Genomic DNA, 27,982 nt, shown 5'->3' with positions numbered 1-27,982 from the left:
ATACCTACTAGCTTCCGTCCACGACTTTGTACGTGCATCCCCGTTTTTCCCCGTTCCCGCAAGAATTTCGGGAAATCCTTTCTTAGCGGATTCCTACTTCCTAACATCTACCTGCATGCCAAATTTTAGCCCGATACGTCCAGTGGTTTGGGCTGTGCGTTGATAGATCACTATATCAGTCACCTTTGAGTTTTATATAGATTACAAGTATCTCTACACTTGTAATATTCTGAACCAAACTAATAAACAACATTTCAATATTTTAGTAAGTAAATACCTAATGAATTTAAGTACTCTTGCTTTATTTTTTTCGCTGTCTTCATTGAAATTATCTCGATTGTGCTTATAAATTCTTCATAATAATGAAAATATACACGCCCACAGAAAAAAGTGAATTATGTATTTAAAAAAGACGGACCGGCCTGACCTTATTAGTTTTACTTACAACCTGGATTAAAAAAAACTCCCTGCTTTAAATTTGTAAAGGTAGAGTTACCTTTCTCTATTTTTCACATTTCACTGCAGAATTCATTCTTCATCCTCTTTCTAATGCAACCTTTTACCTTATTACTCTATAATATGCTCCTGCATCAAATCGTTATCGTTATCAAATATTTATCAGAGATGCGCACGCGCATACATTTACCGTGCATGTAACCTAAAACAAGCAGTCGCGTGCCGACCGCCAAAGACGGCGGACGTGTTTTGTTTTATTTAAAAAATACCTCGTGGTCTGACCGCGTGCATCACAAAGTTATAATTATGGTGAGTGAGATATTCTTAATAATAGATAGTGCACTTATAACATACACAATTTTTTTTAAATTGTTTTGTGTAGAATAAAATCTAAACACGTTGCAACTGAAACAAGCGCATATAATAGCAGTATGTACCGGTAAAAAAACGTTTCCAATTACATTATAACCGAAATCGTTTAGTCTTAATTTATTGCACTAATATGCACGCGATTTTGAATTCAGTGAACCATAACATAATAACTTAATTTACTATTTAGCAAAAATATTCAGCATCGGAAAAACAATTTAAGAGTCAAGCCTATTTCACGTATATTTATAGCAACGAAAGTGCAAGCAAACCCTTCAATCGGTGCACTGGCAAATTCTGTGAATAAAATATGTGTTAAATTGATTTTATTTATGTAATAAAATCAGTGAAATAAATAGAATTGCAATGAAATAAAAAATCCTCCTTGATACGCGTGTTCTTCAAATTACCAACACGTGCATAATTATCTAGAGTACGTTTTCACGCGTTCGACTCAGCACTAAATATGATTTTCATTAAATAATAAAGTGATGTATTGATATTATCAGGTGTTATATAGCGATATAATACCTGTGTATTACCTGATAAGAGATTGTAAATAGAGCAACATGTAATTGAATTAATTAACGCTCCTATTTATTTAAAATAGCAACTAGACAAAATATATAAATAAAAATTGTTTCATAGAAGAGTCAACTGGCATTCACATTAAAGTGGTCGGAAAATAAATGCTGAAAAGATTTTTATTCGTTTTCAAGTTGTTTGCAATTATGACCAACTGTATACTAAATAAGGACAAAGGGTTTTGAGAAATGGTAATAGAGTTTTATCGCAATGCTCATTATCGCAAATTAAATGCAAAAGGCCAGCTATTTTTTCATGCAAATCTATTTCGGATTCACAAACTGATAGTCAATTATACTAGTGAAACAATCAGACTTCCGACTCCTCTTTCCGACATGTCTTTGTAACTGTAAACAATATAAACTTCTCATCAAAAAAATTGAAGCACTTTAATTTTAATTGTTTTGTGTATTTTATGTTTCTATATAAACTTAATTTGAATTAAAAACATTAACATTAGGATTATAGAAAACTGTTCATTATTCATTATTAATTAATTCATTTTTCTTATAATATCCTTATATAGACATTTTTCTGATAATCCTTATCAAACCAAAATTTTTGAGGTGTTTCGATTTTTTTATGAGAAGTATGTTTGTAAATACTCGTGTTTATAACGCGAAATATTAGTTTGCAAGTGTCGATCGATTCACTACTTGAATTGTTCAATTGTTCTGCATAAATAACAGTTTTGTAGTGACTGTGTAACATTTAGAGGTTGAATATGGATTGAATCGTCTCACTCGTTGCACAATTCTCAAGTTCAATCAATAATTATTATTGACGTTTTAATAAACTTGGAAATAATTTTCGTGAATAAATTTTTGTATATTTTTAATGTTTAGCCCTGTATTACGGGTTTCTTGTTTCTATTCTGTGTTCGTGCTAAAGTAGAGTTGTACTTGTTTGTGGTATTTAAGTACACATTGGATATTAAAATCACATTAATGTCCTTTACGGATAAAATACCCGCTTAGAGATATCCACTTATAAGAGGTAGTTAAATTTTACATTATACAGTAAACTTGTAATAAAATAAATAATTTATTTACTTCTTATAACCTAACTCTTACTGTACCAACAGTAAAGAGTTTATAAAAAGGCGGATCTCTCGTAAGTGGAATTATTTTGTTTAAAATTATTCTAATGCATAATAATTGTATTTTGTATTTACTTAGAAACCGTAAAAGCATAGACAAACAAAAGCTTTCTCTGTTTCTTTTGCTATTTAATATTTTAAAAAGTCATGAATGAATACATAACGGTTGTTATTATCAATGATGTTTCCTTTGTATCCAAACTACCTGCCAATATTGTACTTGTTCCGTCTTCATTAACAAGTTTTTATTCAAATACTTAGATCTTTTATAATGTCGAAAAACAAAACGTAAACATTGTAATAACTATACAACATCTTAACATGCTTTAATGTTATTCTGAAACTATAAAGAAAATAAATTCTAACTGAATCCTCAAAATGTGAACGAATTATATAATAACATTACCTACAGTAGGTATACAATTAATGCATCACTAAATTGTGTTTATTCTGGTTTAAAAAAATATATATATTTAAAAGAGGTAATCCCCGATTCCTTTATGGTCATACACTAAAATTTTATTTTAAAATCTGAAAAGAAGTCATAAAGACAAGATAACAACAAATTGATGTCTTAATTGTTTTGGAATTAAGAAGACAGCTTATTACATGCTTATAAAGCATAATTAATAGTTGTTATGTTTTAGTGGCAATTAAAAGAGCTATTTACAAATCTTGAATTATTATTTTTTTTGAAATTCATTCGTAAAATCAAAGAAAATCTCAGAAAACAATAAGTCCAAGAGTCCACAACATCACGGCAATGAGTCTTCCAAGAAATTGACAGCAAAGCAATTAAAACTGACATCAAGATGACTACGAAATAATTAGCACAAAATGATAAAGACATTAAAACAATTGCTGTTTGAGATAACGTGTGTTACAGTGTCTTCCAAAATGTATGCAACCGTCACTAGAACAAATCTAAGAATGTAGAACAAATTACATGCAAACAAAGATTGTGATTCTGCACCAATTATATGATACTAGAGGTCCGCCCCGGCTTCGCCCGTAGTAAATATTTCGCAATAAAAGGTAGCCTAAGTCCTTTCTCGGGTATCAAAATATCTCCATACCAAATTTCATGCAAATTGGTTCAGTAGTTTTGGCGTGATTGAGTAACAGACAGACAGACAGAGTTACTTTCGCATTTATAATAATAGTATGGATTATCATCTACTGTTATATATGCTATGACAAGCAAAGAACACGTGTCTGATGTTAAAAAACAAGTATTTTCTTTGCGGTATGATTTACTGAAATTGTAATAGTTGAAAAATGCAAAAGCTTGTACTATCAAAACTGGTCATGTCAAAGTTAAATGATAATAATTCATGTCAGTTCAGTTCAGTCGACTCTAAATTATAATAAAATAATTGTTGATACTTTAACTCCCTCAAAGGAATTTTCTTAGTCCGGGCAGTGGAAAATTAAGAAAGAAAGATGGAAATATAATCTAAAAAATATTATTTCAAATTCCTATGACGCATTTAAACTAAACCAATCGTAATGAGTAACATCGAAACACAAATACGAAGTAAACAATAGCCGTGAAAAATTACACTAATAATAAGTACCTATTGAAAATACTGCTTACATAAACTCTACAGTTATATTATTATACTTATAATTTTACATTTGACACGACTTGTTATCAAACCAATATAAAACGAATAAAATGGTTATGTTAATTTTCCATTGTTGTATATTGTGCATTTCCTATTAAATAACAAGTGCACTGATACTATATTTTCAGCTATAAAAAATACTTCTTTGTATTAAATTTCAAATATTAAACATTTAAAATTCCGAGCAGCATAGCATTTCTAATTATTTGCAGCGCTACCTTTAACTAATAGGTTTTCAAGTTGTATATAATAACTAATAATATACCTACGTCATTTGTACACAATTCCTTATGTATAGAGAAAAATAATATATAGTAACTATAACAAAAAATTAAAAACCAATAGAACCGTTCGTCCTATTTCTTTTTTATCTACATATCCATTTTATCGATATATTATAATGTTTGATATGAAACATATCATTTATTTGTACATATCAAATTATTTACAGTTTTTATCTGATTAAAATTATAATTCATTTCATAAAGATATTTTTTTGTAACTCTACTTGAGTTAAATACCAATGAGTGTAAGAAGAAGACTCTAGATTTGACTCTATTATTTTTTTCCATTATAATACATATTTTTTATAAGAATTTAATTTATCCATACTAATATTATAAATGCGAAAGTAACTCTGTCTGTCTGTCTGTTACTTAATCACGCCTAAACTACTGAACCAATTTTCATGAAATTTGGTATGGAGATATTTTGATACCCGAGAAAGGACATAGGTTAGGTTTTATCCCGGAAATCCTACGGGAACGGGTTTTTCTTTGAAAACGCGGGCGAAGCCGCGGGCGTAAAGCTAGTATGCCATAAACTATGCCGATTATCAAAGTATACAGTATACACAAAATGTTTTACATGGTACAGCCATTGACGCGGTATATTAATTTGTAAATTTTTAAGTAAATTCTAGAACTACAAAAGAAGGAAATTAATATGTCCTAATGATACGAGACTTTCTTAAGCTTTACTTCAATATAGTAATTAGGTATTCTATTGATCAAATTTCCATAAATTGTCTCATAGGTTCATAATCACAAACGCGTCGCTAGCCAGCGAAATACAAATCAAACTTATATTACACTCTGTGCACACTATCAAGAGCTTATTTCGAAATAATCCTGCTTTTATACCTTCATATTCGCTATTTCAATTTCAGTAATTATACGTCACTAACAAAGCACTCGCAAATTTACCTTTTTTATGCATTACCGCTAAAATGTAAAATGGAGCATGATACAATAAGCCGTCTGACTGCTTTGTCCATCCATACAAATTAGCTCTTTGTATTGAAAGCTCGGATAAAATAACCGACTATTAGACAGAATAATACATTAAGTTATTGAAATTGTTTGCGATGCTTGGAAAAAGGCTTACGTGTTAGTGCAATTTCATTTATAATACATTTTTTGTTTCTTGTCGTTGTCAATGTTATTAATTTGTGAAGCGTTTTTTTGTCAAAATTACGTATTTCCTCTGTGAAACCTTTATTTCTTAATAAGGTGAATGATAATTAAAACTTAAATAACTAAGAATGCTTCAATAATAAATAAAAGTACTTAAAATTCACATATACCACACTCAAACACCAAAAAGAGATGTTTCGTAAAGATTGTCTGAACAAAGTTCATTCAGTTAGATAGCTAATCGAATAATAATAAATTTGATGCAAGACACGGTTGTTCCCAGTTGTTCCGATGAACCGGTCGCACCGTGATCCGCCGTCAGTTTTTATTGATGAAATAACAAATTCACGGCCATGTCGACAATCATGGTCACTAAATGTCGATCGAAATATACGCAATCACGCCTCTCCAACTAAACCATTATTATTTTAATTGCCTCGTCTACGTCTGAGTAGTGGTTACAAAACTACGATAACTCTATTAGAAACAAAAACTGGTACATTACGATACAACGACATATTTGACTTCCTTAGCAATTTATTATTTTTCAAAATTGAGAATTTCAAGGTTATAAATTTTAATAACAATGAGCAGTTGCCGTACACGACATCAACAATAGCACACAAGTATGTTGTACAATATTAAAAAATATCGTATTCAATAAATATATTGCTAATAGTAGAGACTGCCTGTAAATAAAAAAATCTGGTAACGTAGGTACCTAGGTACTACAACAATAATTTTTTTGTATTAATATGCTATATCAAGATTGCCACAAAGATTGTAGGTATGTTACGTGTTTTATAGGATATTTACCAATTCATTTATAGACCTATTCTCCAAGCTGAAATTAATATCCTTAGTTAAAGACTTAATTGTCTTTGTCATGAACAGTCTTTAAAAGAAAAAGAAACCAATGGAATACTTGCTGCAAGATAAGTTTTTTCCGAAACACTGGATATCCTAAATCAAACCAAACAATACTTAAACGTTTAAACTAAGGTTTAAACGTTGAGAGTTTTGTTCAATTACATTCTTATGTTAATTTCATCTTCATGGATTGAAATCAGTTAAAGGCACAAGATACAAGAAGATAATTTTAAATAACGTAATTCAAAATTAAGAATAACAATAGGTCATAGTTAATATTATTATATGATAAATCATAAACAATAGGTAAATAACCTTGTGGATATAGTAATGATGTCCATGCAATTTAATGCGAATCGATAGTCACATGTACTAAGTAGGTATTGTTCAATTTGCACTATTTGAATTACGCTAAAATACTATAAATTCCATAACCGAATAAGAACCCACAGAGTAATAAGAATAGTTGCAAAAAGTCACAGTATACTTTCAAGTAACAAATACAAGAGATACGTAAAAGTTTTCTACCTTCACGTATTGATTCCTAAGATTCCCACGGTACGGAGGAGACGAGATCGATGCGTCTTACTCAGACTACTAGGTGACCTAGTTTCTGCCACATTTCCTAGAAATTAGCTTCGCCGATGTGCTCTTAAATCTTTTTAATTTTTTACCCAATGTCACTACCATTCAATAGATCACAATTACTATTGTTAATTCGCTCATTCGTTTAATTGTAATGTAGCGCCCACGTTATCTTAGTATGTTTCCAAATTGTGTGGGTTTTTTTATTGTTACAGATAACGCGGAAATGTATATATTTTTCTTAATTCCTCTTAGATAAAAACAGGCAACAAAACTCCTGCCAATATTCAACCTTATGGTAATACGTGTATAGTTTGTTGCAAGCATTGTACTGAAAATTGAAATATGTAGTTTATTTTAAATATCATTTTCATATTTTGAAATAGTTGTTTCTGATTTCCTAGATAGTTGTAACTTATATTTTCACACATTGTGAAATTAGGAAATCCCTTTTTAGTTTATTTCTACATTGTAATAGTCTGATCAACTGTCGGTTAATTATTTCATTGTAAAAGATAACTCTTCATTTTTTAACCTTAATATATTTTGAGAAACAAGTATCAAACCTGTACAAAAAATATCAGTACAAAATAAAAATTGTTACCATTTTTATGTCCTCTCAAAAAGCTATGAGAATTAAAATGATTGCCATGGTAACAGACCGTTTTCAGCACGAGTAAATCATACATAATAAGAATCAAACCGTATCAATATAAAATACACCCGTGGAATAGAAATCGGTAAGTTTACGAGCACGTCTCAATTTGATGGTATTTTCCGGCTTCAACATGGCTATCGACTAATCTAATTGATTGGCAATCTACACCTTAATTAACATTCAAGGCTCGTGATAGCTTCTACTTTTAGTCCTGTATAATATTATGCACGCAATAAATCAAATATAACATCCACCAAACATGAATGAAGAGCAGTTATGATACAATAATTTATGTATAGGAATATTTTTGAATCAGCTATCTATCCAAAAAGCATCCATACTAAGAAATATTGCACATAGGAAATAACTCTATCTATGTATTCTGTAATCTATTATTAGTTCTTCTTGTTTCAAATGCGGGATAATAAAGATTTAGGTATTCTCGCACCTATAAAGAAGTGAACTAAGGTAAGGAATAAGGACATAAATTGAATGAAAATGATGAAAATTTGTATCTAACGTTACATTATTATGAAATTTCATATAGAATTTCAGTAAGATAAAATAGGTACCTACTATATTTTGGCCAAATTCGAAATCGTTGAGTATATATTGTGTATAGTCTGTGGTTTATCATCATCACTACATAATATAAAACAAAGTCGCTTTCTCTGTCCCTATGTCCCTTTGTAAGCATAAATCTTTAAAACTACGCAAGGGATTTTGATGCGGTTTTTTTTAATAGATAGAGAGATTCAAGAGGAAGGTTTTAGCGGGCGGTAAGATATATACGGCGGTATACATTTACTGTGGTATGGAAATACTAACTTACTAGATAATGCATTTGCCTTCATTTGCGTATTATCAGTTGCAAAATAATTGTCTCATTTTGCTCATGTAATGTATGTAAGTGTAGATACGTGATCGCGAACAATTTTCTGTTATTTTTCCTATTGTATACGTACATAGTACATACTTAGTTACTTGTTATTTTTACGTGATAGATAAAAATATTTATTTTAGATGGGAAAATACAGTTTTAATAATATCTATGTAACTCATGGAAAATCGAATAACAGGAAACGCGTAGGAAATTACTCTTACATGTTTTTTGCGACAAAGTAAGAAAAAAATCATGTAAAGAACTGTACTTACTCCGGTACGTAATATAAAACAAATTCAGACAAAAATGTTTTATTTTTAGGTGTAACTTGTAAGGTGTTTTTATTGTTTCAATGCTGATTTTCTTTTTTCAATTGATTTCAGACTAATATTTGAATTAAAAGATTTAACAATATACTGATATGATACATCATACGATAGTTGTTTGTGTGTTTTCTTAATTACCTACACAATCTTTAATATTCGTGCTACATTATTTTGGTCCTAATCTTATCAAATTATGAAATAAAAGATTAAAATAAATATTAAACTGAATTATAAAGGCTTTACTGCTCTTTATAAAGTAAACATCACTTTTGTAATAATTGTAAAATGTTTATATACTTTATATGTACCTATTGAAAAACTCAAATAAAAAAGTGGTACCTACCTGTAAAATCCTACCACTGGTGGATACCAGTGGTTGTAACAATGAAGTTATCGAAAAGACGTGACGGAGTAAGGCCAAACACTAATTTAACTTATCGACACGACAGAAAATGTTTTCTAAGAATTTTAACTTTTTTACTTTACCATAATAAATTTGAATACTTTTTAAAACGAAATTATTCAAATTTATTATGGTAAAATTACCACGTATAGAATTATATCGCGATAAATTTCGTTTTAAAAAGTATTAAAATTTATTATGGTAAAGTAAAAAAGTTAAAATTCTTAGAAAACATTTTCTGTCGTGTCGATAAGTTAAATTAGTGTTTGGCCATACTCCGTCACGTCTTTTCGATAACTTCATTGTTCGAGTGAATTTCTCAGAAGTACAAGTAGAGAAAAAAATCAGTGACATTCCGAGGGTAATATTGTTAAATTTATAACGATTGTTTTGTATAAAAACACAGGTACCCTTATGCGGTCATTTAATAAAAACTGATCGATAATAGACTTGAATGAACTTTTTTTATAAGTTCCCATTTCGAAATTGAAATTATGGAAAATTTATGCTTGATTCTTATGATGTCCTTGTGATGTCTTTGTTATTTTTTGGTTTAAATTAGTAAACAAATATTTAATTATGAATCTATGATCCTCGGTTATTCAAAATGAAATTAATTTTGTGTTATTAGTTTGGTACCTAGTCCAAAGTTAAAAATTATTATGACAACGGTATATTTCTTTATCGTCCATCATAAAAAGTGAAATTGTTATCAAAATTTAAGCAATTAAGTACCTTCTTATTATATGTTATAACTATCTTATATGTACCAACATATAAACTAATACGAGTGAAGGCATAAATAAGTTGTTAGAATTGTACATGCATGATGCAAATGTATCCAATCTAATAGCCTTCTATTGGATAATATCGACAGCGCAGCGGAGGTCTCCCTATGATATCTACATCCGCCAACATATTGAATCTTCTTCAAAGATATCATCGATATTAGATTCTATATATTATGTAATTTAAAATGCTAGAGCTAGCCAAATTTTTGTATGAATCTAGTATTTTATTTAGTTACAGGTCTAAATTTTTTACATTATCATTTTATTTGGACCTGTGAGGATTTTCTTGATATACGTATAAATGAATAAATTAATATTATCTATTGGGTAAAATTGAATTTATAATAATAAGATACTACCTAATAAACAAATGTTAATTCGTATTAGGTACCTATTGATAGATAGATAGAACTACTACGACATGCAAATACGTAAACTGAGTAATTAATCAAAAAAGGTCAGTGTAAACAAAAAATGTTACATTCTGTTTCGCATATTTGAACATTTACAGAAAATAGAATCGCAATAAACTTGTAAATACCTACAAGTAATTTATAAGTACTAAGTATTTAAACTTCGTAATTAATTGCATCAGTTCTTAATCCTGTACTAAAACAAAAACTAATCTTTTTGGCATAGTTCCATGTGAGTGCGAGAGTATCTAAATTATTTTATATGCCAATGTTAAGACTTAAAATATTTAAATTAAATCGAGCTGAAATAATTATGAATGCTTAAATTGATCAAATGTCATATTCGTAAAATACATAACAGAGATATTGCATCAGTCGTAATTGGTGTCAGATAAAAAGCTTCGTGGAAACGTTTAAATGTATCTACTAGTAAATTTCATTCCAGGGATTTCAGTTACCATTTTTCCGGAACTCAAATATCAGTAAATTCAACACAATGTTCAAAATACACTAACTAGAACTCTGATTTTATAATTCACGTAAAACTACATGAAACGAAGGGATAAAGCTTAGAACGAGTTTTGGTTAAAATTCGGGTGTCACATCGTTAACTCACTTAAAACATCACTTTTAAAGCATATTTGCTACGTGAACGGCTTTTTAACGTAATTTTATCCACGTGCCGAATTTGGTTTGTGGGAAAATGAAATACTGAGGGTTTTCCAAACTGTTTTATCGTGTTTTAATATAGTAAGTATTATCCTCAAAGAAAATAAATTGTTTACAACTTGATAAGAAATTGAAAAGTTTGCTACATACCGAGAGAAAAACCTAACCTCTGTCTTGCCTTCATCATCTCTAAAATGTCTCTATCCTTTCCAGGCCCGCCTATCAGAACTAGCAGCAGTCATAGCTGTGGTTATTTCCATATCATCCAGCAGTATCGTCACACCACCGAAGAAGGATGGCACCTTCGAGCTATTGATTCTGCACAACAATGACATGCACGCAAGATTCGAGCAGACCTCACAGTTGAGCGGGGCTTGTACCACCGCTGACAGGGACGCGGGGAAATGCTATGGAGGTTTCCCGAGGGTTGCTCATGTGTGAGTAGTTCTCTTCCTTTTATTTTACATCTTTAACATGAAACACATGGAACGAATAGACTATTTAATATCTATTAAGATATACCTATCTAATAGACTTCACAACTTAAATATAAATGTTATCTAACGTTAATCGTTCTAATTCGTTAACCGTTATCTAATGCACATCTAAAATTTCAATAATATAAGCTGAGGTCGGATTTTTAAACTCCTCATAAAATTATTTCTAGAAGACAATCAAAATTACATACCACTTACACCAAAGCGAGATAAAGATCACATAATTGTATTATTGTCTGAAAGATTGAATATTGTTGCTCTGGTTCTTTTGCTATCCAGATTAGTTCTTATAAACTAGAAGAGTAGAATATTAAACATGAAGCATACATTTTGTGTTTACGACTGCGAAACGAAAATATAATATTTTCACGTGACCGAAATTCGGTCAGGACTCTCGAGGACCTTATAATATTATTAGTTTTCATCAGCTTATCATTGTTGTATACCCTCGGGACTTAGTTTAGTAGTTTGCTTCGTAACATGGATTAATGGAATCAGGTTAATACCGCGACATGTTATTGCGTTCCAATAACTATTCTTACATGTGCATAATAATTTTTGACAACGTATGAAAAATTTATTAGGCCATGTAAAATATTTGCTACATACATAGATTGGGCAACATTAACAAAACCCTTAAACGAAATATTGCAACGATAGAAAATCAAGGGCCAAGGTAGTTTACAACTGTGGACTTTTGCAAGAACGCATGATACAATTGTTCAGTCGGATATTTAAATTAAAATATATTTTCGCAATATTACTTATTACATTACACGTTACGGAATAGTAAATTGCTATATCATGTTTAAGTACGTTCTACTAATTACATCGTAAAAACGTTTACCCAATTAGGTTGCACTTGCTGTATTTTAAATATTTCCAACGTAGATGTCTTACTTGGATGCCAATATGTACCTAGTTACTAATTTACATTTTAAATGCACATTTTAAAGCTCTACTGACACTCTTTAATTCAAATTAACATTAATAGCCAAATGTGCATTCTTACACCTCCTCAAAACATATAGAAGTAATGGACATTATAACAAAACAAACACGAGACAATGTGTCTAAAAAACGTAATTGTTTTTCATGTCATTCATGATGTAGGTATATTTTTATCACACGCAATAAAATGGTTGTTAAAATAACGTTCATTAAATGCGTAATAACATACTGACAGTTGAAAATTAATAAATTTCAGAGTAAAAGAGGCCAGAAAAGCAGCAGCCTCCGGCGAAGGTCCGCCTGTATTGTATCTGAATGCTGGTGACACTTACACGGGGACCGCCTGGTTCACGATATACAAATGGAAAATTGCTGCAGAGTTCCTTAATGCATTACAACCTGATGCTGTAGTAAGTATATACTTTATATGTATTTAATATACTACATATACATGTTCGTTATTTGTATTTGTGTAATCGTTATTGCCATACATGTGTGTGTGAGTCAGTTGTATGGTCTTGTTATTTTTTACAAGGCACAACCATAAAGCATAGAGAAGACATCAACAAGAGCTATGAAAAAACGCGGTACTTAAGCGGAATTATGATTTATTTATAGTTGCGATGTTCACGCTAATGAACTCAAAAGGTTGTAGGTGGTCCCTCCCACATCCTTTGAGATCTTTCTGTTAGACTTCAACCTACGCAAATTTTCTGTTACAGCTTTTGTATGGGTGTAAGCTCTTGATACAAGTTTCAGAGCGACAATTTCATTTCAAATTACGTTATAAGTGGCTGTTTCTGAAATATGTTATTATTGATAATGTCAAGTATATTTTCTGACGATTATAATTTCAGATGTTGTCACATATTTATTATTTATAACGAAAAGGAAAAGATCTAAGAATAAGCTCTTTGGATAATAAAATGTATTTCATTGAAGAGAGACGCAAATTGGGGAGCTCGTTAAGCTTTTTAGTGAGCTTAGGCGCAATTTACCGCAATACAAGAATGTTTTCTTTGAAATCTTAAACAAGCAAACATTCGTCAATACTTATTTTAGTACATTGCGTATATAAACGCAGTAAATGGAAGGTTAATTCTTGATTTGTACGAATTCTCGAGTTTTTGCGCCAACGCCCCTAATTTGCTAAGGTCTTACTGACCGGAGTTATCGGTAAACCTGAGATGGCGTGTTGATACGAATTGCGGTTGCTTTGTAGAACCTAAGCTTATGTGATGTGAAACATGTCAATGTCATTTACATGTCCGTTTATAGTGTTTCCTCGACATATCTATTTCATACTGAGAACTTGTGCAAGTTTTTTTGTCTATTTTTTTTCAGTAAATTGGTCCCAACAATATTAGATAAGAAAAACGTACTTTTTTATTTATTATAATAAGTCTCATATAATATCTATTTTAAAGTTAATTTACTTGGTGTAGCATCAAATAGATAGGTTTAAATCACGAAACTTTCTAATAACATTATTTGAAAATAATTAACTAATATTTGTTATTTTAAGTTAGTAAAACTACAACCGACAAATGCGATAGAAAATACGGGAGACTAATGCATATGACATTTAAATTACAGTAAAATAGAATATGCTTTGTTCCAGTTATGTCATATCATATTTTCATACGTCTTCAGAGATTTACATAACAAACAATTCGCCATTGTTTATTTTTCTGACAAGATCTGTTTTTAAACAAGTCATTACGCGTAATATTTGCCTTAATTAAAGTAACGGAATCGTGATTGAATCCGAGGTGAAGAAATCGTTAATTGTACGATATATTATACATAATAGCTTGCCAAATTGATGTTAATTTAGGGCAGATACCATAGATTTTTATAGTATTCATGTAGTTATGAATATAAAAAAATTGAGACGATGTCTTTTTATTACAAAAGGTAGAATACCTGCAGCACTTTTCAACTTTGATGTTAAATCGTTTTCCAATTTATCTATTTTCACATCAAAATGAATCTCAACGTCGCGCACAAAGACCGGTTAAATCAATCACCAAAATGAAATGACATTTTCATAGCAGAAATTTTCTATCGCTGACACGCCTCGGTTCAGCTATATTTATTACATGCACAACTACATAACAGTACTATGTACAGTTGAAAATCAATACTAGACTTGTTGCATGTTCGGTTACATAATGTGAAATGACAGTATAAACAAGATGTATAGAATTAATCAGTGTTCGTATCATGCCTTTGAATCTCATTAGAGACGCGAGTAATGTAGATAGATCTTCGTTCTATTGTATGATAATACCTAAGGCTATACATAATGTTGACTATAATTTTAGAGTTAGTAGAGTAGTAATAGTAGTATAGGTACTACTTAATACAGGTGGTTAAACAGTTTCGGAAGAAAAGGATTCCGTTTATAAGTTTTAAATGATTAAAAATGTAAGTTTGCAATTCTCGATTAAATATTAAGTAACTACAACTAACCAGTTCACACAAAAATTAGAGTACTAACTACCTACTTACAAAATAAAAAATATAACCTACATTAATATAATCTCTATTCTCTCATCCATCTTATTAATCGCAGGGGTGTTGGTTTTCATTAATGCATGTTTTATTCATAATATATGCTTTTGTTTTATGTTCCTTAGTTAACCACTGCTTAATCTATTTACAATACACTTATTTCATATGTCTTGTTCTTATCAAATACTGAACTATGGATCATAGTGAACTAATTAATGCACATAATTTCAATTTCCTTTTATCTAACAAAACTAACAAAGGTTAATTTATGTATCATTGTAAACTATATCACACTTATTTTTAATTTCAGTCTCTTGGCAACAATGAATTTGACGAAGAAAAGAAAAGTATCTCACCTTTTCTTCAAAATGTGGATTCAACCATAATTGCTACAAATGTGATCGTCAACACACCAGAGGCTCAAAGTAAAATAAAGAAATCTTCCATTATCAACATCGATGGAAATCAAGTTGGAATTGTTGGATTTCTTACACCGGAAGTTTCAGAATTAGACAGCGAGGGAAAAATAGAATACGTAGATGAAGTTTTGGCACTCACAGAAGAAGTTACTAAGCTGAAAAAACAAAACGTTAAGATTATTATAGCTTTAGGTTACTCAACTTCCAAAACTATTGAAATAGCCCAAGAGGTAGACGGTATTGACTTGGTCATAGTCGGAAATCAAAACAAATTCTTTACAAATGGAACTGTATTGAATGATGGAATAGAAGATTATGAAAATTTAAGAATTATATCACAAAGTTCCGGCAAACGTGTCCCTGTCATAAAATCCTATGCTTATTCGAAGTACTTAGGAAAAATAAATCTAGCAATAGATAATCATGGAGAGTTAATCCACTTTAATGTTGATTATCTTCTTCTTGATAATTCGATACCACAAGATTCTGAAGCCTCACGTATGACCAACCACATGGAAAACAATTTAGCATTTAGCTCGACGTCTCTTGGACAGACAGCTGTAGTACTCGATGGTACCTCCTGTAGGAGGGAAGAATGTAATCTCGCTAATTTACTAACTGATGCTATAATACAATATTATGCCAGCAGATTTGAAGGCGCGCGTTGGACTGACGCACCAATTGCTATTATACATGGGGGCGCATTAACCGGTAGGATTGCCCCTGAGAAACGACCGGGTGATATAACAAGAAATGATTTAAATTCGGTTATTACTTCCTCCAGTAATTTAGTAGCCGTCACAATGAATGGAAAAATATTAAATGAAGCTCTTGAACATTCAGTTTTTAGTTACACAACTGCAGGTTCAGAAGGATTCCTACAGTTTTCTGGTGTTAGAGTAACATACGATTTTAATAAAGACTCAGGTTCAAGGATTGTAAATGCTGTAGCTCGTTGTTGGAATTGTGCTATTCCTGAATTTTATGAAATTGAAGATGACAGAGACTATAAAGTAATAATGCCTTCTTCACTAGCTAACGGAGAGTTGGGTTATTCTATGTTTACAAATCTACCAAAAGTAAATCTAAATTATGACGAAGTTACGTGTGTTACGGAATTTATTTCAACAAGAAGTCCGGTATACCCAGAAATAGCTGATCGCATAATTCTAATCAACACTGATGCAGTTCCAGATTCCGCTAATATCATTAAATCATCAATGTTATTAACAATTACATTACTTATCAGATATGTAATTTTGTAATTTATGCGTTAAAATAAACTGTATTTTTTATGTTTTATTTATTTCCACTTTATGACATTTGCAAACCGTATATTATTTCAAAATATACCTAATATAATATATTAATCTGTGAAACTTGTATTTTATTTCATCTAATGAAATATTTCAGTAAGTACCCTTTGCATGACCTATTTAAATAAATAAAATGTTTCCTTTTATCTATCTTATTTTACGGCTACAGGGACTTGCTGATGAATCTCACAACTTTAGTTTTATAAAGTCTTTCCTCTATTATTTCCACTTTTTGAAAATTACAATTATTTTATCAGTTTCACTCTTCGCACCACATTTTTTATTATCTCTAACACTATAGTAGTTACTATCTTTGCTTATAAAATAAAGCATGTTTATTTTTATATCGCTCAACGGGTATTTCCTTGTTTTATTATAAATCTACCTATGGTATCTTACAGTACATTTACTTTTTGTTTCAGTCCCTTGGGAACCATGAATTCGACAATGGAATCGCTGGTTTAGTGCCGTTTATTGCCAACTTGACTTGTCCTAATCTTGCTGCAAATCTCGTCCTCGATGAAGAACCGGAATTAATGGCACAACAAAAATTAAAAAATTCTGTAGTTTTCGATGTAAATGGTGTTAAAGTAGGCGTTATTGGATACTTAACGCCAGATACACAATTCCTTGCGATAAGAAATAAAGTCAAGTACATAAGTGAAGTCACTGCAATAAAAAATGAAGTTAAAAAACTGCAAAGTGAAGGAGTTAAAATATTAATTGCATTAGGACATTCTGGCTTTACGAAGGATTTAGAAATAGCAAAAGAAGTAGATGGTATAGATCTAGTAATTGGAGGTCACACAAATACTTTTTTATGGAATGGACTTCCTCCCGATTCTGAAGTTCCTATCGGGCCTTATCCAAAGATAATTAAACAAAATTCTGGAAGAAACGTTCCTGTAGTACAAGCATATGCATATACCAAATACTTAGGTTACTTGCGTTTGACATTTAATTCCGAAGGTGATATTATTAATATAGGTGACACTAATCCAGTGTTGTTAAGCCCCGAAATCCCTCAAGACCCGGAAGTTTTGTCTATCGTAAATAAATATCGCGGAGATGTAATGAAAGTATCTGAAGTAATCGTAGGTAGCACACTAGTCTTTTTGGACGGACAGTCATGTCGATTAAGAGAATGTAACATAGGTAATTTAATCACTGATGCTATAGTTCACAAGTATGCGTCGGAATACACGGGCAAGGGTTGGACGGACACTCCAATAGCAGTTTTACAAGGAGGTGGTATACGAGCATCTATAAATAATGTCAATAAAATAACTAATATAACTAAAGGTGATCTACTTACTGTGATGCCTTTTGATGACAGGGTTGTAAGAGTCACGATGAATGGTTCAGACATTCGTATAATGTTGGAGCATTCAGTTGCTGAATATAATCTTATTCGTGCTCCAGGCCAATTTCTACAGTTTTCTGGTATGCGAGTAGAATATGACTTAAAAAAGAAACCTGGCCAAAGAGTCGTAAAAGCTCTAACATTATGTGGTAATTGCAAAATACCTATGTTTGCACCTTTAAATAACAGCGCTTCTTATAATATACTCATAAATGGATTTTTGTCTATGGGCGGCGATGGTTTCTCCATTTTTACAGAGCAGCCGTTTACTTATTTAAACTTTAACGAGCTTTCAGCTACAATTGAATACGTGAATAAGTCGAGTCCTGTATACCCCGCATTAGAAAGTCGGATTATTATACATAATGCAGGTGCGATAAGTTACGCGAATCGTAAAATCTTATCAAGCATTGTAATAATAATAAATTTTATAATTTATTCGATAATTTCGTTATAAGATATCAATTTTCATATGTTGATTAAGAACTCTTGTGTGTTAAACCAAATTGTATCGCTTCGTTTTAAAAAAAGTGATGAAATTTTATAGACAACTCGTTGTATCTTGGGTCTACTTGTAAATAGGGCGCATCGCCCGTGCATATATAATGCAGAACTCAGGGCTTAAAAAGAAATAAAATCGTTTTTTAAATCGGTCCAGTATTTCCTTAGGTTAGCGGCTAGCGCATTCAAATAAAAAAAAAAACAAACAAGAACAACAGTATTATTTAGTATAGATGATTAATATTTATGTCATAAATAATGATTTATCAAGCCAAAAATTGGGTAAGTCAGATACATATTAGCATTAAAATGCAAATATATTCCGTTCGTTTTTTTCTTCGACTAGGTCCTTGGCCTTAATATGGTCATCTCTAGCCCACTGCACTTCTTTCATAAAGGCACACTTTATCTTCCATCGATCGATTAGCTAGGTCAAATGAGAGATTTTTAATCAAAAAATCATAATTTTTTATTACATTAATTTTAGAATTAGTAGGTAGTATTTAGATAATTACTGCTTTCTTCCCCTTCTCCTACAACGTTACCATCTAAACATATTTAAACAGCTTTCACAAATTCTTCAAATTGTTATTTGAATATTATTTATAAAAATAAGTCATAATCAACATGTCGGTGTTAATTAATTTCGCGAATTTAATATTTCTATCCTCACAAATCGGAACAAATCTAAATAAGTACGTACCTATAATTTTATTTAAGTACAATATATTAATTAATGTAGTTATTAGTTCAGTAGTTGTTAAAATTACTTTATAATAAATCAATGTACCTCTTATTGCACTTTTATTTATTCATTGCACAAGGAAATTCCTTTACATATATTTAACAATTCTGGTGCGTAGGTTATATGTACATACCCCGTAGTTGGATAGCTTTTGTTGTATGTTATTGCTATATTTATGGGGCTACACTCATTCATATACAATCGATTTCTATTTATAGACATTCAAATCTTTATTTTAGCATTTTTGAAACACATACTTACAATTTTCTTTTGTTACAGTCTCTTGGAAATCACGAGTTCGATCATGGAGTTAGCGGATTAACACCATTTATAGAAAATCTAACATCTCCAGTATTAGCTGCTAACCTCGTACTCACTAAAGTACCCGAATTAGAAGCAGAACCTAATTTAAGAAAATCAATTGTATTTAACATATCTGGAACGCCTATTGGAGTTGTCGGTTACCTAACACCAGAGACAAAAAAATTAGCCGTAAAAAATAATGTCGAGTATATAGACGAAATAATTGCATTAAAAGGAGAAGTGGCAAATCTAAAAAGTGAAGGTGTGAAAATAATTATAGCTCTAGGACATTCTGGATATTTGAAAGATATTGAAATCGCAAAAGAAGTAGATGGTCTGAATTTAGTTATTGGAGGACATACTAATACTTTTCTCTGGAATGGTACCAGCCCAGATTCTGAGAAAATAATAGGTCCTTATCCCACTTATGTGACACAAGCTTCAGGTAAACAAGTACCTGTAGTTCAAGCTTATGCTTACACTAAATACCTAGGTAAACTTCATATGGTTTTTAACAAAAACGGTGAACTTTTAAGCGCAGATGGCAATCCAATCCTGTTGGATAATTCCATACCTCAAGATCCAGAAGTTTTAGAAATAATAAATGGGTATAAAGCAAAAGTTCTAAATTTAACAGAAGAAGTGATCGGCACTACATTAGTTGTCTTAGATGGCCATAGCTGTCAACACAAAGAATGTAATCTTGGTAATTTAATTGCAGATGCCATGATTTATAAATATGCTACAGAATATAAAGGAGAACATTGGACTGATGCGCCCATAGCTATAATCCAAGGTGGGGGTATTAGATCTGCAATCGCAGTTAGGGAAATACCAACCGCAATAACCAAAGGAGATTTAATAGCAGTGCTACCATTTGAAGGAGTATTGGTAGTTGTAACAATGAATGGCACTATATTAATGCAGATGTTAGAACACTCTGTCGCTAATCTGAATGAATTTGATTATCCTGGAGAATTTCTACAAGTATCAGGAATTAAAGTAGTTTATGACATCACAAAACCCATTGGTTCTAAAGTTGTTGAAGCCACTGCCAGGTGTTGGAATTGTTCAATACCAACATATTCGAAAATTGTCGAAAGCGGGAAATATAGAGTTATCATGCCTAATTTTGTATCCAATGGTGGGGATGGCTATTCAATGTTAAAAGGCTTACCAATACAAGTTTTAAATTATGGTGAAATAGAATGTACAAATGCATATATAAAACATCATAGTCCAGTTCTCCCAGAAATAGAAGGACGTGTAATTATACTTGACAAAAAAGTAACTGAAAATGATTCCAATAATTTAACACCGCCTATGATTCTCACAATAGTATTAGTATATGGTATTAGTTTATTGTAACAAATAAATTGTAGATAATTGAACATATTATATAATTAAGCATTATTAACTTAAAAGACTAATATTGATATTGATTGAGTACTTAAAAATTATAATATTGTAAGTTTAGATGATAAGTTATACAAAGTTCCTAAGTATGTTCCTATAATAAAAAAAATTGATTGGAAAATAGTGTTTTTTTTTTCCTTGAACACTTTAAGTTACTTTGTAAGGGTAATTAATTCTTTTAATATTATTTTCTTCCAGTCGCTGGGAAACCATGAGTTCGATGAAGCGGTGGATGGAGTAATACCATTTATAAGAAATTTAACTTCACCGGTATTAGCTGCTAATCTCATTTTAGACGAAGTACCAGATCTAGAGGCTGAAAAAAACCTATACAAATCTATAATTATAAATAAGAATAATGTAAAAATTGGGGTTATCGGTTACTTAACACCTGATACAAAATTTCTCGCTCCAAGAAATAAAGTAAATTATGAGGATGAAATACCCGCAGTAAGAAGAGAAGTGCAAAAGCTCAAACAAAATGGCGTTAATATAATAATAGCTCTAGGCCATTCTGGTTTTATAAAGGATCTGGAGATAGCTAGTGAAGTTGAAGATATTGATATAATCATAGGCGGACACTCAAACACGTTTTTATCAAATTTTAATACAACTGAAATACCCGAATTTCCACAAGGACCGTATCCAACTATTGTCATGCAAAAATCAGGAAGAAAGGTCCTTGTGGTGCAGGCTTACGCATATACTAAATACATGGGTAGCTTATATTTAACGTTTAATGAAAATGGTGATATTGTAAATTACGAGGGTAAACCAGTTTTATTGAATAATGCAGTACCACAGGACCCAGATGTTTTAAATATAGTAAAGAAATACCATAGTGAAATTGATCGTATAAATAACGTAGTTGTAGGTAGCTCTCTAACATATTTGGATGGAGAGAGTTGTAGATTGTACGAATGTAACTTAGGAAACTTTTTAAGCGACGTTATGATAAACTACACAAAACATTACTACGCTGAATTTTCTCAAGTAAATATTGCACTTATCCAAGGTGGGAGGATAAGAACGTCGATAGATCAACCAAAGAAACCGTTCAATTTAACAAGAGGCGATTGGATTACAGTCATACCATTTTCCGATACACTTTGTATAGTCCACATGAATGGAAGTGTATTAATGAAGGCTTTAGAGCATTCTGTAGATTCATGGAGAAAAATTGACGCAACGGGACAATTTTTGCAAATGTCCGGTGTAGAAGTAACGTATGATCTAAATAAGGTAGCGGGATCCCGCGTCATTCGAGCAAAAGCTGTCTGCAGTGATTGCAATACACTGAAAAATATAGAAGATAGCTTACAATACCAATTAATTATGTCAGAATTTTTGGCAGACGGAGGAGACGGTTATTTTATGTTCGAAGGACTAGAAAAAGAATTTGTGGCATACAATGAAGTTACTTGCGCTCTTGATTACTTGAGCAAGTTTAGTCCAATCAATCCCAAAGTATCAGGACGCATTAAATTATTAAATGAAGACAAGATTATGAATATACCAGTTCTTATTGATGCTAATATTGGATCGCCAGACAGACTCTTACCTTCGGGCACAGAGAGAAGACAATTAAATATAGTAACGATTATAACAATAATATGCATTGTTTCCCTTTTCTCATAGGAAGTATTTAATGAAAATTGAATGCCATAAAATGACATGCGATTGCAATCAAGTTCAGAGAATATGATATTAAGTCTTTGATGAAGTTAAAATAGCTGATGATACTGCCATCATAATGTATTTCCCATTATCTAATCATCAATTGAAAGCTACTCTATCGTGGAGATGCCTGGCCACTAGCGAAGCTGGAGTCAAAAAAATTGTCTAAGTCTCTGGTCTGGCAGAACACAGAAGACACATTACCCACTTGTCTGTTTAAAGCAAAACGATCAGTACACGGATATTAAATGCATCTTCGGTTACAACACAAGGGGAAACCGGAGTTAATAAATAAGACGGGTACGCTTCATCCGTTCCACGAGTATCCTCCTCTATTTTAATTAAGTCAAAGCAAAGCAAGCTTAGTTGTAATTCAAAGTGATTACCTATTTTAGTAGGGGAGCCCAGGATGCTAAATGTGGATTTACTCGAGCGTCACGGGAACCTATTAGAATTGGTAGATTAGACCATAGCGAGAAAAAAAGGTCCTATAATGTTTTCACTTTTAGCGGTGGGGAAGGGTTTTTTGATTTTTTTTTAATTTAAAAAAGAAAAAAATTGGCTTGGAAATACTCAAGCGCATTAGATATTGATATTTTGCATGCTCCAGGACGTCACTGAAAAATAGTATACGTTAATCTGACGATTTAAGTGGCGATTTAATCGCTATGAAGAAAGGGTAAAAAATTAAAGTAATATTATTCGAGCGCGTCAGATTAATATATGGGGGGGTTAATTACAATATAAGAAGTCCCCATTTCGCTAATCTGACGATTCGAGCTCAACCTTAGGGAATTATGGATTATTCAAATTTTCCAGCGGGGCCCCTGAGCGCACCCACCAACCATAACTGCTCATATTGACTAGAGGTACTAATGAATAGCTAAGGTACCGTCCCTTATAGTAATCTGACGCGCTCGAGTAAATCCCAAAATCCCCTCTTGGGCTCCCCTACTATTAGTATATTTTGTTAGATAAAGATACAAAGTATCATAAAAATGAAATTATAAATATATAGATCTGTAACGTACATCGTAATACCTCAATACAATACGTATTTTTTTTATTATTATGTATTTAGAATATGTTTAATACCACAGATTAAAAATAGTTACTACGTTTAATACTTATGTATAATTGTGGGTCGTATCTTATAATATTAAAAATCTGTAGAGCATTGTTACACCATGAAAAGGGTATTAAAAGATTTATAATGAAAATAAAGAAAACGCTACATTTGCTACAAAGAGAATTTATTTGAAAATGCTTATATTGAATTACATTCACTTGAATCACTTCAACTAACTTACATATAATATGTTAGGTAACTAATCGATTTATCGATTATATTATAATATGATTTATATTTGGCATTACATTTCTTATTCGCTTATATTAAATCCGTAATAACTTGGAAGTATATAAATCTTACGAGCCACAGCTTTTAGTTCCTTGTCATGTGGTATTTCCGTTAAAGTTACTTATTTTAATTATAAATAAAACAACTTACTGGAAGTATTAAAAGATTAATTACTTCACCTATTTTTTTAATACAAAGTACAAAATACTGATACATTAATTATAATTCAAGATTCGTTTAAACTTATATAACTAAGTTCCATAAAGAATAATTTTGAAGTAAAGTATTGTCCACCTTAAATGCTTACTCATACTTATCAAATTTCAAAACAAAAAGAAAACGTGAATTCTATTTATCTTAAATAATTCAAACAAACTTAAAAGACTGGAGATAGCTGCAAATGAAAACACGCGCCAACCCAGGTTGCCTAGGTAATAAATAAAATGTAATAGGTTCCTCCCCTTACGTACAGAACTTAAGTACAGAAGTACTTTATGTATCTATTACAAAGTTTATCCAGGGATAAACTAATATAGCCTACATCACTATCTAATACACAATTCTCAAATACAATCTCTTAATGATATAATATTATTGAGCATCTAAAAAATAACTAGGCAGCTCAATGTGACTGCTTATAACTTATTCGTCAATAAAAAGCCGGGTCCGCTCCACACGCATATAACATGTTTTACAATTCTAAAATAACCGTGGCTTGTTTACAACTAGAAATGAATAACAAAAACAAAAAATATATACTATGGGTTACGGAAAGTTCTCCGCCGCGTCTGTCTCACTGTCTGGGTGTCTGCTCGAGGTAAATTCAAAAATTTGCATTTAACTATGTACCAATAGGTTGCGTGATCCTCGACCATGTTTTGAGTTGGTACATAATTTGTTAAATTTATGACTACGCAGGCGAAGCCGAAAGAAAAAAAGGCGCAGCGGACCCGGCTTTTCAGAGAAAAAATTTTAAATAAATACCCTAAGGGTTTTCTTAAAACGTAGCATAATAGTGAGTAATTATAACTTACTACCTACTAATCGTAAGTATGTATATTACTTATCGCAAATGTAAAGGTGGTATATAAAAACTATGACTATATTATGATAGCATCACACACACATTTATCTTAGATATGCTAACATCACACATTTAATATCAGTGTAATACAAAGGTTAATATTGATTTGAATACTTACAAGTTATAATGTATAAAGTAACTTTAACTTAATTCTGCCATGCCAATATTTTTTAAATTTATATTAAGTGTCTATGGCCTTTAATACTCTCTTACAAATTACCACATACTAGTTGCGAATGACTTAGTTCATACTATTTATGCATCTAATTTTTGTATTCTAAATACAATAATATATGTAGTAGAAGTATAGATAATATATCTTATTCAAAAGTATATTCATAAATATTATACTCAAAAACCGTCTTAAGACAATCAAATATATAAAGTAGCAAAGATATAAATATTTCCGTGAGATTAATATTATAAAAATATAGTAATGTTGCTTGCAATACTGAGAATATAATAAAGAATCTGCAACAGTTCCTCAAACGCTTCAGTCACAATACATTCATTTGCCAGTCTACGCTTTCATTGCAACCGTAAGGTAAGATACCCTCCATAATAACCAAACATTGTTTAAGACCTTCCTGACAATCGCATAGCTCAATACAAGGAGCGTAACTCTCCAATTCTTCGCAAAGGCTACATAGCTTACGAAATATTTTAATTGCCGTTTCTTTATCGCCATGCTGAAGCTTATCAATAATGTTGTAACTGAGAAATTTATTTTTATTTCTGGTTATTTTCGGCGGAATCTTCTTCTGTCGCATAGTCAGGTATGTGGGCCAGTTGTTAACACACGCCTCACACATGCACATGAATTTGTATTGGAACTGCAGTGAAGTCTGCCTCACCATGCGGTCCTCTATTGCATGATGGGAACTGAAGATGAAATTTAAGATATTAGAGACTTTAAAATCATAATTTTGTTGAAAACAATTTGTTGAATCTATCTTTATGTACATGTTATGCTCAAAGAATGTAATTTTCACTCAATGTGAAGAAAAAAAAAAATCTGTGTAAGAAACACTTAGGTATTGTGATGTTAATAGACAGACAAACATAACATAGAATCAGGAATGACACTTAATAAGAAATATCTGTCAGAAGTAGGTAAACTATTTTTATTCAAAATCCTATCCATAAAAATAGTCAACCCCAAAATGAACAAAAAATCTCAATAACTTTAAATATAAATATGTATTAGAATGGTGGAAACATAAAACAAAATATTTACATTTTAATATAGGAAAAGTTTAACACTTACCCATAATTATCATATAACTGCATTCCTTTTTTAATGGGTCGCAAAGCAAACAATGTCATGTTACTGGTACCAAGCTGACTGTACCTCACTACATTTGGGGCACATGAGTGGTTTATAAGGCTGTGAAATGCATAAGGTGCACTGGCTATATTTACATCTCCAAATTTCCCATTCCCGCCAGCCTCTGTATTAGCACTGATACCATGCATATTTGTTGGACTAGTCATACTATGAAGCAAAAGTAAACCAGCCACACATCGCCATATCTTTTCTTTGGCCTCTTCAGTATCAGCATCCATAAAATTTGTTTCATCTAAAAGAAATTTCAAAAACACAGCAGCAGTTACTGATTTTTGAAATATATCAGATATAGATCTTCTCTCCACATTGGTTGCTAAGGTGTGAATTGAGGCATAATATTTTGAGTCATACACCCATTTATCACCAACTTTTACATGACCATGAAACTCTGTATCAACATTTGACTCGGCTTCCTCGATTGTCTTATATAAAGACTCCCAATCTGGATGATCAGTGCGAGCCTTAATAACAGTTCTTAGAGCAAGTAATTCAAGTTTGGTGAAATTCATATCCACCAACGTAGCCATCAATGGACATTCTACTTCATGATACTCTTTCCAGGCTTTTGAGCTACATTCTTCATTGCAGTAAAGAGCAAAGCAACAATTTTTGCAAGGAATTAGATTCAGTTTCCTAGAGAGACAATAGCTACAACCAAAAAGGAGCTGTTGCTTTAAAAGTAATGCAAAATAAGGTTGCTCCTCAACAAGTACTTCACCAACCCTAATATCTTCCTTTGCAACAACATGTCTACCCATTTCCTTGTTATAAACAACTTCAAGTTTTGTGCTGGCACCAACATATCTTTCACTTTTTTCCCCCTTAAATGTTAATATATCTTTTCCTTCTGGGTTTTCTGCTTCATCTTGAACGCTACTTAGTGCTTCCTTACATAGCTCTTTCCTTTTTATCAATTTATCCCGAACTTTTTCAGGGTAATTTAAGGAAAAGCAATGTTCAATATCTTGTAAAGATTCAGCATATTTGTCTAATGAAAAAAATACAGCCGACCTATTAGATAGTGCTAGTGCATAGCTTTCTGAATCCAAAGGGGCATAAAGAAATGATAAATTATAATATTGCCATGCCTTATAATGATCTTTCTTTTGATAGCATTGGTTGCCTAGGTTACGATAATGTGTAGACACTTTCTCACTTTTATGGTGCTGCAAAATACTTGGGAAAAATTTGCTTTCTTCAAAGACATCGTAAACTAATAAAACTCTATCGCTGTTATTATCTGCTACTAATAATTTGCGAGAAATATCTGCAATTTTCCCCTGAGAAGTGAGTTTGTTTATAGCATCTGCATAAATAACGTCAATAATCATTGTG

At 31.4% G+C, this 27,982-nt stretch overlaps 2 protein-coding genes across 2 annotated transcripts; one reads left to right on the top strand and one right to left on the bottom strand.

Annotated features, from left to right (window-relative positions):
• Positions 1 to 633: 633 nt before the first annotated feature.
• Positions 634 to 24,104, top strand: LOC123697961. Its single transcript, XM_045644536.1, has 7 exons — positions 634 to 765; positions 11,364 to 11,587; positions 12,855 to 13,008; positions 15,426 to 16,721; positions 17,273 to 18,459; positions 19,738 to 20,704; positions 21,377 to 24,104. The coding sequence occupies exons 1-7, from the start codon at positions 763 to 765 to the stop codon at positions 22,814 to 22,816; spliced, it is 5,271 nt and encodes a 1,756-aa protein (XP_045500492.1). The 5' UTR covers positions 634 to 762; the 3' UTR covers positions 22,817 to 24,104.
• LOC123697959 (SET and MYND domain-containing protein 4) lies at positions 24,092 to 27,978 on the bottom strand. The gene is made up of 2 exons (XM_045644534.1): positions 26,567 to 27,978; positions 24,092 to 26,181 (listed from the first exon to the last, which is right to left on the bottom strand). The coding sequence occupies exons 1-2, from the start codon at positions 27,976 to 27,978 to the stop codon at positions 25,797 to 25,799; spliced, it is 1,797 nt and encodes a 598-aa protein (XP_045500490.1). The 3' UTR covers positions 24,092 to 25,796.
• Between the last annotated feature and the right edge of the window lie 4 nt (positions 27,979 to 27,982).

Source organism: Colias croceus, chromosome 15 (assembly GCF_905220415.1).
Source record: "Colias croceus chromosome 15, ilColCroc2.1".
In the NCBI taxonomy this organism is placed as follows: Eukaryota; Metazoa; Arthropoda; class Insecta; order Lepidoptera; family Pieridae; genus Colias; species Colias croceus.
Note: the sequence above shows the minus strand (reverse complement) of the source record. Positions and strands in the feature narration are given on the sequence as shown.